We start from the raw sequence: 17,334 nt of genomic DNA, 5'->3' as shown, positions 1-17,334 counted from the left end.
TCTTGTTGGCCCTTCCATCCTTGAACTGGTGCCAAGAGACCATCACCACAAAACCACGATGAATCTTTCTAGGAGTTACCTTTTTTCCCCACGAGCCACTGCCAAGAGGACGATGTAACTATTCTCCCGTGTGTGGTGTCAATGCATTTTTACATTGTTGCAGTACCAGCAGCCGGTTAAAACAAAGTAGCGAATCAAGATGGCAACAAAAAATGGTGTAAAGTTCCGCAAAGAATGTTCGTACTGTGGAGTGCCTTTGGTAGCCAGAAAAGGGCGCTGCGAATAGTCGCCAGCAAATCGGGGTCTTAGTTGAAGGTTTTGTGGCACTTGTGAGCCACGGCCCGAGAGGCCGACTACTCTGGATCGTTCGAGCAATAATCAACCCGCGGCGCATTAAATCCAACCACCGAAACACCCGGAGCAGCAGGATGCAGCCGATGTCGTTATCTGGCCGTCGGCCGCTGCCTCCCGCGGGATTAAAAGTTCCAAGTCGAGCACGGGCAGTTCCATCCGATGGCGTCACGCTGATAAAAACGGGCTCCACTCAGCCCAGTCACCACTTCACCAAACGTTCCCTCTGAGTGCGCCCGTCACGAAGTGTTCTTATTAATTTAAATCCCACGTGACACGACCGCTCTCCAATTCACCAGCTCTTCCGCACGCGTATGTGTGCAGGACACGGCTTGCGGCAATAAACATTCGGTTTCAACTGGTCCCGGGCAGCCCCACGGCCCCGACGACTGTCACGGTGCTTCGCTGCTTCAACCCCCCGACGACGCTGCCAAGTAGTTGCAAATGAACGCCAGACAAAGCCCCATCTCGGGCCCTGCCCTGGGTCTGTTCGGTGCAGGATGCGTTTTTCGTCCTTTCGGTGTTTGGAGCACCATTTGCCGCACTTCTGGCTGCGCGCTCAGATGGATGATGGTGTGCAATTGTGTTGAAAGGAGCGCGCGCGGACGCTCTGTCAGCGCACGAAACCCCGTCACTGCCCCCCCGCAGGCAGGCAGGCTGTTGACACGACGCTGAGAGGGACCTGGAACCGGCTACGGCTCGTGCTGCTTACCTTTCGGTTTCGCTTTGACATTCACGGCCCATCCCCGGGCGCCGAGCGAATTCATCCTGCGTGACCTTCAGTGTCCTGGAGTTGGACAAATGGTTACACCTCGCGCGGTAACAATGGGTCAGGGCTCGAGGCAGGTGAGGCCCAGCATCCTGCCTTCCGGTCAAATGGATCGTCGCCCAAATCTGAAAGCCCCTTCCGGCCAGAGGGTGAAGGGGCTCGTCGACGGAGGCCTGTCTAGGACCGGGGCACCGAAAGGATGAAACGGTGTCGAAGGCGACATATAAATAATTGGAATTTATACACTCACACCCCACCAATGCCTTGTAGAGACTGGAACGGCGACGGGTACTCCCAACGGTTTTACTTCCTGAACACACCAACATGTGTCCTGCTTTCTGTTTTTTTTTTGCAACACGGCGGCCTTCCTCTCGGCAGCATAACCCACCATGAGTTTCTTAGCCTCAGTCTTCTTCTGTCATTAACGTCGCCTTGTTCGGCGGGCCGAGCTGTCAGGACGCGATTCCTGTCAGTTCCGCTCGGTGCGGCTTGGCTGAAAGCTTTGCAAAGTCATGTCATGGTGGAACTGGCCTTCTTTTGCTGCTTCTGTCCTTCCTTTGCTCGTTATCGTAGGACAATGTACGAGTACCACACGCCTAGTTGCTCGGTGGCGCGTGTGAGTGTAAGGATTCAAAGTGAAAAATCCAATCTAGCGGCACGGCACGTTAGGGGAACACGGTCTCGCGTGACAGGCCTGCAAAACCGGTCGATTTAACTCCGGATTGGAGGGGGCTCGGGCTTTTTCAATCCAACATGCAACGAGCCGTCTGAAGGGGCCCTCAAATCTCGCTCACAAATCAAGAGACAATCGAGTGTCGCATTCAAATTCATTGGCCCCACCGCTACCCTTGGTTTGCGCAATATATGGGCCCTCGGAAGGGCCCACCATTTCTTCTGGCCACCACGGAAATGTGTTTCCATTTTTCTTTCACCATCGAAGTCGAAGCAATCATGATGTCGCGATGGCCACGGTACGCCCGTTTCGCGGTAAATGGCGACGACGGTGGGACGGCCGATATTGATTTCACTTGCGATCAGCACGATTTCGCCGGAGCGATTTCGATTCGCTGACGGTATGTTTGATAAATAACTAAATTATACTTTTAAAAAATGAATGCAGCTATATCTCTTAGATACTAACGTAGTGTTCCGTAAGATACGTTCTTTCTTCTTCAAACCCATCGAATTTCATGCAAATCGGATGACAGATTTAAAAGTTATGCGCGGTTATGTGTCAGTAGGTTCAGTTCCCGTGTTACAGTCGCTTGAATCGTTGGAATGTCGTTAAAAAATTATCCTTTCATGGCCAATAGCCAACTACTTGAGCTTAGGGAATAGGCAATAGTCACATGATGACAGATCTATCGAATGTCCTTTTTGAAGGTTTTAAATGATGTCTTTCGCATGTGCAACAGAAGTGGCCATTTTGGGGCGTCTGTTAATGCATGCAGAACTAACCGAGCACAAGCTTTTGTTTTCTATCAAACCATTAAGTAAAATTTTTCAAACAGTGTTTTTACTCTTCAGTAAACATTCTTACAGTAAAATTTTCATCCGCAGCAATGATTTCGCGCACTTTTCCGATTCTGAGAGATACCGCTCTTGTTGACGTCCGAAGTCTTTAAGCGTTTTCCACGTCCTCACGATTCTGTTGAAATCTCTTATAACAAACAAAAACTCTTGCTCTACTCATACATTCATCACCATAAGCTTGTTGCAACAAATTACAGGGCTCAGTAGATGTTTTATAAAAAAAATTATTGTTGACTACTTGTTCCTTTGTTTACTTTTTTGACACACGTCATAAATCTACTCTCACATAAACGCGCATATTTGTCCGTCCGTCATCTGATTTGAATGAAATTAGATGTCTGTGAAAGAAAGAGAATGTACCCTTTAAACAAACTAGTTCATATGGCTGCATTTATATTTGTTAAAATTATCGAACATACTGTTCATAGATTCTAGACGTTCGTTAGCAGACCCTCTTAATAATAATAATAATCTTCATAATCTCTTACCTGTGATGCAGCGAGCTTTGAGTGGAGTACTTCTATCCTGATAACCAATGTGATCCTGCGGTAATTAGAGCTGATTTCAGAGCGTGCTCTGATGTCTTCTACTTCTGCCCGCCACATAAAACTTCTTAAGGATTAATCTAGTAACCGGCGCGACTTCACAAGTTGATGGGCACGAAGTGTTCCGCTCGGCACTCTACGTCACGCGAGTCTCTATAGTAGTTCTACAGATCAACAGACCCTTGCGAGGCCAGGTCGGGGTAGCAGTAGCTTGTAGAAATTAAAGAGGGTCTAGCCAAGAGTGACCTTCCAGTTCTAGTCAAGAGTGGACTGCGTTTTCACCAGGGTTGCATGACGTTTCACGGTCGTGCAATATCAACTGCTCCGGGATGTACTCCGGGAAGTCCACCAGTACCCTCCTTAGTAGACACGAAACACCCACACATCGGTGGTTTGCTACCAATTTTCTCTCACGTCACCCATCACCCATCCCCAATTTGTGCGTTCGTCTGTGTCTTTGTCTGTGCACTGTGTGTCTGGTGTTTCCTTGCTTCAGTGTGTAGAACGGTCAGTTTGAGTGCGCAGAGTAAGGGTATTCCACTATCGTCCACGGTTTCTCCGGTCTCCCGTTCCGTCTACCTCCCCCTGGCCGCCCGCAGTCCCCACCGATGCACTAATGTTCTCCGTGTCAGTTCCTGCACCGAAGCACCTCACCCTGGAGCGGCAGCTGAACAAGAGCGTGCTGATCGGCTGGTCGCAGCCGGACTCGCCGATGTGCCAGCAGATCGAGAGCTACCACGTCTACGTCGACGGCGTGCTGAAGGTGACGGTGAAGGCGACCGAGCGCACCCGGGCGCTGGTGGAGGGTGTAGACTCCAACCGAGTACGTAAACGGTCGACCCCAACCGAGTCGTCTTTCTCACCCAGACCTCCCTTTGCAGCCACATAGGATTAGTGTGCGTAGCGTGACCATGCACCGGCGGACGTCGCGCGACGCCGCCTGCACAATGATCATCGGCCGGGACACGGCGCACCTCGGACCGTCGGCGGTGCGGGCGACGAACATCACCTGCTCGAGTGCGGTCATCTCGTGGCTGCCCGCCAACTCGAACCACCAGCACGTGGTCTGCGTGAACAACGTCGAGGTCCGAACCGTCAAGCCCGGCGTCTACCGCCACACGATAACTGGTGAGTGTAACGGCCACGAATCGCGCACCAGTCGCTGACAATGCCCACCCCTCCTTGCAGGACTAGCGCCAAGCACACAGTACCGAGTGACGGTGCGAGCCAAGCACCTGCGGGCCCCCGGACAGCAGCAAGCCCCACCGGCTGGGCCCCCGCCAGAGGAAGCGCCCGGAGCGTACACGGACTTCCGCACGCTAGCCAAAGGACTGCCAGATCCACCACAGGTAACGCTGCCCCACCAGAGGTTCCGCTCTCCGCCCGGATCCCGTTGCATTGACCACTGGATATTGTTCCGTTCTCTCTCGCACGCGCCCGCCCCCCTGCCCCCGTTCCTGCCCGATGTCACACGTTCGGCTCAGGAGATTCAAGTCGAAGCAGGGCCACAGGACGGAACGCTGCTCGTCACCTGGCAGCCGGTGACGCGACCGCCATCGTCCGGCCCGGTCACCGGGTACGCGGTGTACGCCGACGGGAAGAAGGTCACGGACGTGGACTCGCCGACCGGGGACCACGCCCTGATCGACATCGGCAAGCTGGTCGGGCTGAACCCGCGGGCCGTCACGGTGCGGACCAAGTCGCGCGACTCGCAGTCGGCGGACAGCACACCGACGATGATACCAAGTAAATATTTGCCCCCCGCGTTTGCCACGCCACTACCCCCGCCGGGCCGCACGGGCACCGCGCTCGTTCGGTCCGGGTAGTTCGGCTTTAGTTTTCCTTCTATTTTGTTGGTGTGCGTGAATGGAATGTGTGTTGCTTGCTCCTGGTAGTTCCGGGCCGTAGTTCGTAGAGCACCCACGATGCGCTGTCCGGGACGGATCCAGGATCCGGGAACTGAAGCAACCAAGCACTTTCTCTCTCCCGCTCGGTGTTCCTTGCACGAAGCAGCGCAATCGGGACGGGGAGCGAGTCCGAGGATGGTTGCTTCACGTTTCCCACCGGCATCCCCGCAGTTGGTCCAGCCCTCACTTCCTTTACATTGTAAAAATTTCCGTTTTCATCCGTTCGTTCACATTTCCCTCCCGGCTCGATTCCGGCAATCCTGAAAGTATCCGTTTTGAGTTGAATTGTAAATACCGTTTTAGCACACTGTTTTGTTTACTATCCGTGTTCAGCCGTTCCTTCGCCGTTCGTCATCGTAAATACAGAACACATTCCCCGTTACTCAGTCCTGGCCAAAGTCCTCTACGTTAAGCTGCCCGGGTTGGTGTCAGTCGCAGATGAGAAATGGGTAGCAATCTTTAAAATGTGTTCTGGTCACAATTATCGACTACACAACGCGTTCGAAGGCCACCGAGAGCCACGCCGTTATAAAGAAACTCTTTAAATTCCCCCAAAAACGCTGTCTGGTGTGCAAAAGCCCCGCACGACTACATCGCCAGTTGACGGGGCGCCAACACTGTACAGTGGTAGACATTCGTTTAGCTTGCCCCATTGGATCCAAACCTCAAAATTCTACTAACCTGTGTGTCGAGCCGTAAGCTTTCGATTTGCAGTAAATAGTGCAACTAAGTAAGAACATTTCAAGCATTATAGGGATTGTTTTTGATCTTTTTTATAATTTTTAGGTATAAACCGTGCTACAAAGGGGAACACTAAAGATTCCTTGCGACTTAAAGGGCAAATAAAACAGGAAGCAACGCAAAACAAGCTGCTATTCTGCTGACAAATCAAAGTTGCATTAGATGTTCCTGTAACAGAAAGACACGCCTTTGCACGCATTCTGAATACTTCCAACAACATTAAATGGAAAAAAAAGAAAGGAATGCCAAAGTGAAGTGCTATCCGTAAAGAGAACCGCCTAAAGTTTGCTAGAAAGCACATGGCATGGGGGCCGGAATGGCGAAATGTAATTTTTTCTGATGAAAAAAAGTTTAATTTTGATGGTCCAGACTGTTACAGTTGTTATTGGCATGATTTAAGCCGACAACGACAACTGCTAGATCCAAACGAAATTTTAGAAGAGGCAGTTCGATGGTATGGAGGGCATTATTACTATGGAAAGCTTGAATCTACTCGAATGAATTTAGGCATGTAGATGGAGCTACTAGACGTTTTAATTCCTCACCTCGAGATTGACGGGAATGAAGACCAAATACTCCAACAAGACCATGCGTCGATTGATGTTTCCCGAGCATCCAAGGCTTGGTTTGTGGATAAAAATATCCCTCTCCTCGAATGGCCAGCGTGCTGTCCCAATTGTAATCCCATTGAGAACCTATGGGGTATATTAGCTGGGCAGGTTGTTGCAAATGGACGGCAATTCGATAACATTTCAAGCTTACGTGCGGCCATTCAAGAGTGTTGGAATAACATCGACAAGGACACCGTTGAAAAATTGTCGAAATCTTTGCCAAACCGCATATTTGAAGTGATAAGAAATGGGGGAGGAGACACCAAATATTAAATACCACGTAACTTTCCACGAGATGGAATCTTACATGTTTTTCTTAAAGTGCGGCTATACGAATGTCCCCGTACGTTTCGTGTTTTCTTTTTTTCCAAAAATATAACTTTTTCTTTCCTTTTTGTTCCATTTATATCCTCAATAGTGCTGTAACAAAATAAAAAGTCTATTCAAACAATTAAAAAAAAGTTGCCTTTTGAAAAAAATGGATAAAAACTTCCTGCGGCTATACAAGTGTCTATCACTGTATCAACCACATTACGTCTCGGGATGACGTCACGTGAAAGCGTCAAAACACAGCTTTGCGCGAAGTCCGCGGTTCCGCGAAACGGCAGACGACAGACCCGCGGTCGAGCACCCTTTTCCTCTCTCTCTGTGTTTCTCGCTCACTCACCCTGCATCACGCCACCACTATCCCTCGCCCTCTCGCTCTCTCTCTCTCTCGGGCTCTGTCACTCTGTCTCTTATTAGTGTCTGTATGCGTGTATTTGCTATCGCCCCATCTTTGCGTGTAACCGTGCATATTAATCGCAGCACACACTGGCGACTCCGGCGTATGAATCGCTCGATGTTTCGCTGTTCGTTTCATTAGTCGCCGAGTCGCCGAGTTAGACTGAATAGTGGAGCACTTGGTGTTGGTTTTCAGTGTTCTTCAGCACGGCCACGTATTCCACCGAAGGTACTTCTATTGGTTGGCGCCCGTCTATTGCACCACCGTGGCTGTGTATCCGTAAGAGTGTCTGTGCGTGTTTGTTGAAAAGTTTGCCGCGACCGAACAACGAATGTTGCCGATTCCAAAGGTGCCCTCTGACTCATCGGGTTCGTTTGCTCGGAACGAAAGCGAAAGCGTTGTGGTTGTGTCCACATCAGACGTCCAAGCGCCGGTGCCGGCGATAACGATTGGCTGGTGATGCATAAGTTGGTGATTCTCAATATATATTTTTTCAAAGCAGTGAACGATCGGGCTGGATTCGAGTTGACTGTTCCGGCTGTTCGGTCGGCAAACTTTTCACATTCCCCCACACTATCCCTAAAGTGTCCGTAAAACTATCCACAAAACACGCTCGAAGTAGAAAGTAATGGACCCGGTGAGCGGTGACGGTGTAAATCTGTACATACGATGTGCGCAACGAACAACAAACTTTAATTTACAGAATCCGTACGTTTGTTTGTTTCTTTCTTTCTTTCTTTTTCGATTATTTCTTTACTTTCTCTGTTCCCGTTCAATAACCGTCCGTCCCTCGGCGCGGTTTTCCTGCGAAACCGACGTGACTCCACCTGAATCCTGTCCTTGCCTGGCGCCTGCATATCGACCGCTTGCCTGCATACATCCCTCCAACGCTTCCAAACCCCGAACCGAATCGAATCGGCAACCGGTTCATTCGTGTGTCATCTCGCCAAACGCCCAACCGCCTATCAATGCCGTGCTAACCAACAACAATTCACCACTACCACAACACCCACCCACAAAACCCAAACCGAACCCACGAAACAAAATGAAAACCATACCATACCGAAACCCGTGCACCAAAATCTACCCCCCCACCACCCTCTCCACTTGCGCGCGTGTGCCACGTGTGTGCGATGCTATTTTCCAAACTTACAAATTATTGGCTTCGGATACCCTGAACCAAATACTGAAAATGGACTAAACTATTCATCATCATCACTACATCAACAACAACAACAACAACAACCACCTCCCTTACTATCGACACCACCACAACATCATCAACAACAACAACAACAACAACAACAACAACAACAACATCATCAACAATCGCAACACAATCAAGACCAAGTGCGTGCCGCCGCTAGGAACCGGAACCCGGCGGGCGCGATGCAACCACAGCCCGGCGGCGGCGGCGGTCACATGCGCAACCAGCAGCGGATGATGAACAGCCAGGGCATGGGCATGAACAGCCAGATGCAGCAGATGAACCCGAACCAGGTCATCGATCACGACGAGAACCTGAGCGACAAGGAGATCTACCCGGGCTCGATCCACCAGCAGGTGAGTGTAGCCGAAGGCGATACCGATACTGCGGGAGGGATTTTGGTCGGTGGGGAGGGATTCCATGGCGGACAGGATGTGTGTCCGTCAGCTCCTGTCGATGCCCCGAACCAATGGAACGTATCTGTCACAAACCGGTTCGGTGTGACCAGTGAAGCTCGGCCCGGGCTCCGGGAGTGTGTTTCCGTTGGGTGCGTTGGGTGGCGTAGCCTAACGTAGCACACGTAGCAGAGGCCCAGTTGTCGATCACAGCAACAGCAACACATGAACTGAACTGAACATCACGGACAACCAATACTCACCTTTCCCCTCGCAATACCGCGTAATACACAGGAACGATCGCAGCGCGATTCGAATAGCAGCAGCATTCCGGCGATCGAAATCACGAAAGATGCGGCCGGCGACACTTACGTTAGCGACGATAGCGAATACCACGATGGCGCCAGCAGTGGCGGGGGCAGTAGCCGGCGCCGCAGTGGCTCCCAGTCGCATGGGCCACCGCAGCAGCAACAGGTTAGAGCTCAAACTACGCTGTCTCTTCTACCACCACTGTGTCTACACTACGCCTACAGTAACTTTGTATTTCACTCTGTACCTCTCTCTCTCTCACTATCTCTGTCTGATCCTCCATCTTCTTTCTCTGTTCTGTTACTGTTTCAATCGCTCTCTCTCTTTCTCTCCCATTACGAAGATTTGCCTTAACCCTTTTTGGGTTGTACTCTGGGAAAGCTCATGGCTCCCTTTGACTTCCTTCGACTGTTTCACTACGCTTGGTAGTGACAGCATCGAAGCAGGCCCCCAAGAATGTCCCATGTCTAATTGCGCTTTCTCTCTGTCATTTGGTCAATGCGCACCGTCAAGATAACGTTGAAAAGTTCTACGCCCCAAAACCGTGACTATATAGTGATTAAGGTAATACACATCTCTTGTAACAAGAAATTCTCAAAAAATTGACGTAGCGCTCGATCATATTGCTAGTCACAACACATTTTGCCCAGCAAGTGTATGTCGGAGAGCACACGATCGGTTGCCGTAGACGGAGATATTGGGCTGATCCTTTAACCTTTCAACTGCCTGTGACATCTGACCGTAGTAGCTCGCCCTGGTTTGGTCTATGCTACTGCACTCTACTATACTGTCCAGCTCCATTTCTTCTACCTCCATCATTGTGCCCTGTTGCGTAATCGTTCTTCCAACCAGTCCCAAGTGTTTCTATGTTCTCTACCACCCGTTCGAAGACTGTCCCTATTAGTGTCCAGTCTGTACATACTATATACCCAGCTGCACCTCTTGCGGTCGATTCTGTTCAGCCACACCACACCTCGGTTTGGGTCGGGTCCACTGCGTCCCACAAGCCACGTCCGAGGTTACGTCCCGTGTCCAGACGAACCGAACCCACTAGCTCCACTCCCGGACAGTTCTTTAATTATGTTGAATTTACACAGTCACCGCAGAGCGCATTTGCAATGGTTGACGCTAACGCATGGCCTAACGAGTAGTTTGCGAAGACCTCCTCCAGACACACTGTAACGCTCACCGGCAGCGGCTGCATTACCACCACCCGAATCCCCGTAGTAGATGTTGAGATGTACACCTTTGCAGCTCCACACTTGCGTACGTTGCATCCTTCGCTGATTCGCACCGACACGTCGGCAGCTCATCGCACACCCTCATCTCCGCGGTACACGTTGTTGTTCGTTGTGAGGTTCGGTCTTCGACCTTGGCCACGGTAGTCGCTCTTCGCTCTTCATCTTTCCCGTTCACTGTAACTAGATCGCTGTACAGATCGAGTTTCGAGCGGGTCCCGTTGGGCCGCGTTTTGTGTAAATAGTGTCCGCGTGCGTACTTGGCAGCCACCGCATCAACCCCAGGATCAGCAGTGTTCAGCCAGCCTGGCAGCATCCAACGATAGGGCAACCCTCTTTCGTCCTTACTACAACACCCTTTGTAAATGCATCGAATCTTCCATTGGGGCACCACCGGCGGCACTCGGTCGTCGGTGGTGTCCCCGCTTTTTGTACCATTCGGTTCGGTTCACTTTAGTTTGCTCAGTTTTGCCAGTTTAGCGTTGGCCTCACGGTCAGCCGGTGTGGATCGGTGTGCGTGTGTTGTGTCTGTATTGCTTGGCAGCAGTCGATGTGGTAGGCCGAGTCAAGTGCTCAGGACCCGCTCAGCTTTTATGAGTATGAGTATGAAGTTGCCAGCCACGGCGACACTAGACTGCGACACCGTTCGTAGCAGGCTGTGTACCGGAAGGTGTAACGAAACGCTGGGTTTTTGCTCTCTTTCATCCCTTCACACCGCCGGGGTCGGCGCACAGGGTTACCGCAATCAGAACATGGCGGGCAATCCGGCCGGACGCCAGCAGAACCCACAAGGACCAAACCAGCAGTACGGATACGGCCCGAACCCGGGCCAATCGCAACCGGGCATGGGGGGCCAGCAGGCGCCCCTGCAGCCGGGCGGCATGAACCGCAACCCGAACCAGCAGCGGCCGGGGATGAACCCGAACCAACCGATGCCCTCGCAGAGCCAGCAGCAGCACCAGCACCAGCAGCAGCAGCAGCAGCAGCAGCAGCAACGGATGGCTCAGGGCGGAGTCGGTCCGGGGCAGCAGATGACGCCACAAAACATGCAGGCGTATCCGCCGCATCTGGTCGGCGCGTCCAAGAAGCCGCGCTACTTTCTCGCCCTGTTCGACTACGACCCGGCCACCATGAGCCCCAACCCGGACGCTTGCGAAGAGGAGCTACCGTTCAACGAGGGCGACACCATCAAGGTGAGTCAAAGCCGGCAAAAGCCCAGCATCGCATCCAGCCACCGCTAACCGCAAAACCGGCGTGCTTTTCAACAGGTGTACGGCGAGAAGGACCCGGACGGGTTCTACTGGGGCGAGCTGCGGGGTCGCCGGGGGTTCGTGCCGCACAACATGGTCCAGGAGATCGAGGATGGGGCACAGGGCGGAGTCGGGCCATCGGTGCGGGGTATCAGCCGCGACCGCTGGGGCGACATCTACGCCAACATGCCCGTGAAGCGCATGATCGCCCTGTACGACTACGATCCGCAGGAGCTGAGTCCGAACGTGGACGCCGAGGTGAGGCCCTAGACTAGCACGTAGCGCTCCCACCCATTGTCCCGTACCTGCCTCGTAAGTCGTAAGCTCATTCCTCATCACACCCACGGCGAACACTACCAGGTACTACCGTGGTAGTGGCAGACTCCTTCGTGGCGTCCACACACTCCGAGTCCAACTCACACACAGACTAAGTACTAACCACTAACGCTCGCCAACTAGCCGGGCGTCGGCAGGCTGTCGAATGACCGTCGTTTCAACAGCGCCGCCACTCTACTGCTACTGCTCCACTCCTACTGTAGGTAGGCCGTGAGTCCGTGAGCCCAAGTCCAAACGGTCGCGCGACCGCCGATCGGTGGGCAAGTAGGGAGTTTCCCAGAAGCGAAGGGAACACAGTCTACACTCCCCTCTTACGTTCTGGCTGGCGTCCTTTCATTCGTTCATTCGTTGTGAACTTTGTTCCCTTTTCTGCCGCATGCTGCATGCTTTTAGTCCTTTACTGCCATTTTAACCACCATATACTAGAGCACACATAGATCACTGGTCTTGGTCACATAGTGGGGAACACCTAGCGTTTCTTGTTCAGATTACCGATTTAGCGTAGCCTTAGCGGTCCCACCCGTTCCACCCACACTCTCGTCTGTGTGTTCAAAGTCCAGACACCCGGGGTTCAGCCAAACAAGAGCGGGTCACCAGCCCCACCAAAAATGCGCCCGCGAGCGCTACAAAACGAAGCAAAATTTTCCTGTAATTTCCGAGACACGACACCGCGACTCAACGTGCGTGGCCACACAAAAACACACAGCAAGGCCCGGAGCCGGAACATCCGGGAAACGCGCATCGCGCCGAACATCAGAACGCGCACAGACCAATCAGAACGCAATCATCCCGTAGTGGCATTCGTAATTGACTTATGTGGCTCTACCCCAATCTCTTTCCGCCTCCCACCCCCACTGCAGGTGGAATTAAGTTTCCAAACCGGCGCCGTCATACTCGTGTATGGCGACATGGACGAGGACGGGTTCTACATGGGCGAGCTGGACGGTGTGCGCGGTCTGGTGCCGTCGAACTTCCTCACGGAGGCGCCGGACCAGTACAGCCAGCAGGGCCCGGCCGGTAACAACCTCGCCCAGCGCACGCTCAACAACAGCAACAACCGCGGCCGAGGGATCGGACCGGGGGCCCGCGGGCCCCCGCCGCCACCGCGGGACGCCATGATGGGTGGCGGCATGGGTGGTATGAGCCAGCGGGGTCCGCAACGCAAAGGTATGTCCGCTAGCTAGTTTCCGGTTTGGTTTCCGTTCCGTTCACTTTCCTAATCGTCACCCGACTTCGGTAGCGACTTCTTTGCCTTGTCTTTCGTTCCCTTCCGTTCTCCACTTCTCGTATCCAGCTCCCCGCGTTTTCCACCTTTCTCGTTTTCATCAACATGAACTACCTCTTTTCAGCACTATGCTACCTACTACACTACTACTATTACTACTACTACTGCTACTACTATTACTATTACTATTTCTGCTACTACTACTACTTTCTTCCGAATTTCACTCTTTTTCGCTCTATCAAACTCTTTTTTCTCCTCCTTCTCGTCTGTCTGTCTTTTTCGAATGTTTTATGAGTTTTATGCCTAACTTTTGTTTTCCTCTTCCATTTTGATATCCTGTTGCATCGTTCACGTTTCATTCAATTCGGTTCCTGGTCGGTTTGATTATTCGGTTTCAGTAACCGAGCTTTCTTCATTTCTCTTCGTTTCTTCAATATTCTGCCCATATTCTACAATTCACTTACCCCTTACTTTACATATGTGCTTCAGTTTGTTTCAACTTGTTCCCCACTTTCTTGGTCCTCGCCTTCTTCGCGAGCTCGATGCTTTCAGTTAACCATGGTGGTGTGTGCCTTTGTCGTGTCGTGAAAACCGATGCATCTTTTGGTTGACCTCATTTACTATCGACCGCGGGTACATAAATTCATAGCCTGAAACGCTCAATCTGTGACTCATAGTTCGCCCTTCATCACTCCGGCTTTCCCGATCGCGGTAGTGTGTCACGTTCTTCATCGCCAACATATTTTGTTTTTTCGTAATCTTCCGTGCTGTTTGAGCCTCGCCCTTAAGCTAGCGTCGTCAGATCGATGACTAGAGACATCTGATGATGATGATGATTCGTGTGCCCAATCTAACGCATCTCATCTTCATCGCGAACACCGTGAACGGACGGAGAATGAGAACGAAAATCGTTTTAAGGAAAATATCACAAGAAACACTGAACATTTCCAGTCTTTTGCGAACCCATTAGCACCACAGAGGTCGAGAAGCGATTATTGAACTAAACTCCTAACCATTATTGCAAAACCAACATTAGAGTAATCAATCGGTATTAGACTTCTTGTCTATGTTATGTTATGTATCCCCGAATTCCGGCTTTTATCCATTTTTATTTCCATCGTTTGTGTTCACTACGTAAGCGTCGTTTAAGTTTCTACACTTTTGTTAGTCTTTTCCTTCTGTTGGTTCCATATTTGTTAACATTTAGAGCACTTCACAAAGAACTACTTTTCTTTCCGAACATACCAACACAACAGTGCCGCATCGTATCAAACAAAACAAAGCTAGTTTCCGAAGCCACGCTATTGCTTTTACGGGTTGGAAACATCGCAAAATGGTGCACATAGTGTCGTTGCCCATGCGGGCTCGAGCCCAATTGCGTTTGGTAGGCCATCCCAAGAGCCTCTTTGCTCGTCCCTGCGCTTCTACGTGGCCGAATGGTTGTGCCGATCCGTGGAAGCCGGGGTCCAACCCCGAGCTCGGGTCCTACCTAGTTTTAAGCAGTAAGCTCCAAGCGATCGCCACACACTCCTCAACACTCCAAAACAACAAAACAGGCTTACTTTTCTGCTCCACCACACCACACACCCGCACATACCCAGCCACTGGCCGTTGCTTGATTTGCTTCGTTATGTTTTTCGCTTCTCAGCTGTGTTCTGCCATTTTCCATCATAATACATCATCACTTCATACTTGCGTACCTTTGCGCGATGAGTTTGGCTTCACGCATAACAGGTGTGCGCTCAAACGTTGCTGCTTAGTGGCAGAAAGAAGTAACCTGTGGGCCAAGTGTATGCCGATGTCCCGATAACTGCTAATCCTTTGGTAATGGATTAGCCAGCTCCATCAGTCGAATCATGTTGCCATCCGCGACTGATCCTTCGTCCAATCCTATGTTTTCATGTAAAATTAAACCCGGTTGTGCCCTATTGCGGGCTAAGACCGCTCGCGTGGATGTGATGCTGAATAAGAAGAAGAAAAGTAAGCCCCGATTGGTATTTTGAATCTCTCCCCAACACAACAACATAGCCTGGAGAAGAGTGAACGAAACAAACAAAAAGCTTTAAATGTTCAGTGTACGCACCATTCGCTAAGTAATCCCCATTCTCTGTGTAACCATACTTCTAAGCAATCAGAACCAAACCCACTACTGCTCCACTGCTCTACTCTGTTGGGCTATCGCGTTTTTCAATTCAACTGATTTGATTTTCTCACGTTAGCTCTAGCCAAAGCCTAGGTGTCCAATCCCCCATTGCCCGTCCGTACCCGGAGGGGTTTCAGTAACCACACTTAGTTCCATATCGTTCATAATCGCTGTCGTCTTTACGTACCGTTCTAGGAACTCGCCATTTCCACACGATTCACGATTTCGTTTATGAATGTTCCGACACGAAGCAGTTTCGTTTGAGTTTCATTTCTTTTCTTCTTCAAGCTCCACATATCCCGCCGTTTTCCACGGAGTTTTCCGACGGATCCTTTCTCTATGCGCGGTTTTTCTTGTGTGTTTGTGTGTGTACCGAGTTTCGAGACACCGTTTTCGTTTAATTCCTTCCTTCTTTCATATAGACAATATGTGTGCATTGTTTCCTATCTTTTTCCTATTCTCTACATTTGAATCTTTACTCAAACCTCTAGTCTTAACTTTCCAAACTCAGTCGGTTTGAACGATGTCCTGGCACGGGCCCCGGAATTGTGCACAGGCGCAGTGCAGTGAGTTAAGTTTCACGCGATGACACTATTCGGCCAGCCAGCGAACGCGAAAACGCATCCCGAGGGCCACTTGCCAGGACGGAGGTTGAAACCGACACAGTTTTGTTTCGTTATGAACTTTCTCTGCTCTGCTGTGGTAAATGTTAAGTCTTTATGTTGTTTGTTGCTAGATGCTCGCCCTTCTTCCCCTACACTGTTAGACAACACGGGCCACCCTGCCCCCGATCACCAAACGCAGGTAACTACTCGAGAGTGAAGAAGCAAGAAGCGAAGTTATTGAAACGTTAGCACAAAAATAACCCAAAACGATGCTGCAATAACCAGCCAGCCACACGAAACGAAAGAGAACATTCTCGCTACGAGTGCCAGAGCGAAAGCAGCGAGCGACTTGTGGTGGGCTCGAAGTGAAAGCTTACGTAAAATCCGGCGACGAAAAAAAAACGAAACGGATTCGGCAGAAAACCAACGTCCAATTTTGAATTTCGATCACTGCAAAGCTGCGATCAAACCTCAGCACTTAGCATCACAAAGCTCGACCGATTAATAGCACCAGCAAAACACTAGTCCACGAAAGTCACACCCAGAGAAAAATAAATAAACAGAACACGGAAAACGAAATTCATTATTAGTCGATTGTTTTTCAAGGCACTCGTTCCGTTTTTTTTTTACTAACGCAAACCGCAACCCGCAACAAAACAAGCGCTGCTCATGACTCTGACCAAACAAAAACCCACCCACCCAGCCCGCCAAGAAAATAATCCACGTGTCAAACCCCGTACATAACACCGTTGTCCACAACCACAAGCACAGCAAAACCAACGAACCCCACATCAACGCAGAACTCGACACTACAAACGCTCCAAGCTCAGTCAGTCAACACTGTTAGCCATACAGCTTGGTGCTTGATCCGGGTCCAAAGCACGTCCAAAGGGGAAACATATCTTTGGCTCCATCTAACTGGCATTACAAACTGCCCCCGGTGCAGTACTCAGAAAATGGTTTTTGGTTATGCAAACTTTCTTCCTTCCGTTGGTTCCGTTTTCTGCTTTAGTTTTATTTACACCTATTGTTGTTATGAGTTGTGTTGTTGCTATCATTTACCATCTGCGATTGATTGGGTTATTACGCAAACGTATTTTGTCAACTTGACGCGCAGCTTTGGTAACCGATCTGTGTTGCTTTCGTATTTGTACACTGTCATCTCAAGCATTATTTCCGTCGGTGTTTCTGTTTCGATTTTAGCTTTGCACTGTTTCTTTCCTGGGCAGAGTTTCCCTATGAACCACAGTGATATGCGAGTGAGTTTTGTTGAAGTACCGTTGATGGGGTACCATTGTTGCGAGTGGTGAAAGTAGAAAATTTACTCTTTACGTGTTACTATTTTTCATCTATCTGTTTCTTTCATGTTCATTTTTCGGTTTTATTCTTTCTTCTCGCTCGTTTCTGCTTGAACTTTCAAATGATTTCAATGTACTCGTTCGTGT

At 50.5% G+C, this 17,334-nt stretch overlaps 1 protein-coding gene across 1 annotated transcript in view; it reads left to right on the top strand.

Annotated features, from left to right (window-relative positions):
- The window catches only part of LOC131208516 (uncharacterized), a 57,510-nt gene that overhangs the window by 32,839 nt on the left and 7,337 nt on the right, over nucleotides 1-17,334 (top strand). The window contains exons 9-18 of the mRNA XM_058201294.1: nucleotides 3,831-4,021; nucleotides 4,080-4,326; nucleotides 4,387-4,547; nucleotides 4,683-4,944; nucleotides 8,344-8,744; nucleotides 9,078-9,257; nucleotides 11,065-11,523; nucleotides 11,599-11,838; nucleotides 12,777-13,083; nucleotides 16,021-16,088. Coding sequence (XP_058057277.1) covers nucleotides 3,831-4,021; nucleotides 4,080-4,326; nucleotides 4,387-4,547; nucleotides 4,683-4,944; nucleotides 8,344-8,744; nucleotides 9,078-9,257; nucleotides 11,065-11,523; nucleotides 11,599-11,838; nucleotides 12,777-13,083; nucleotides 16,021-16,088 — 2,516 coding nt within the window. The remainder of the gene's footprint in view (nucleotides 1-3,830; nucleotides 4,022-4,079; nucleotides 4,327-4,386; nucleotides 4,548-4,682; nucleotides 4,945-8,343; nucleotides 8,745-9,077; nucleotides 9,258-11,064; nucleotides 11,524-11,598; nucleotides 11,839-12,776; nucleotides 13,084-16,020; nucleotides 16,089-17,334) is intronic.

The sequence above is a fragment of the Anopheles bellator genome, chromosome 2 (assembly GCF_943735745.2).
Source record: "Anopheles bellator chromosome 2, idAnoBellAS_SP24_06.2, whole genome shotgun sequence".
NCBI classification, from domain to species: Eukaryota; Metazoa; Arthropoda; class Insecta; order Diptera; family Culicidae; genus Anopheles; species Anopheles bellator.
Note: the sequence above shows the minus strand (reverse complement) of the source record. Positions and strands in the feature narration are given on the sequence as shown.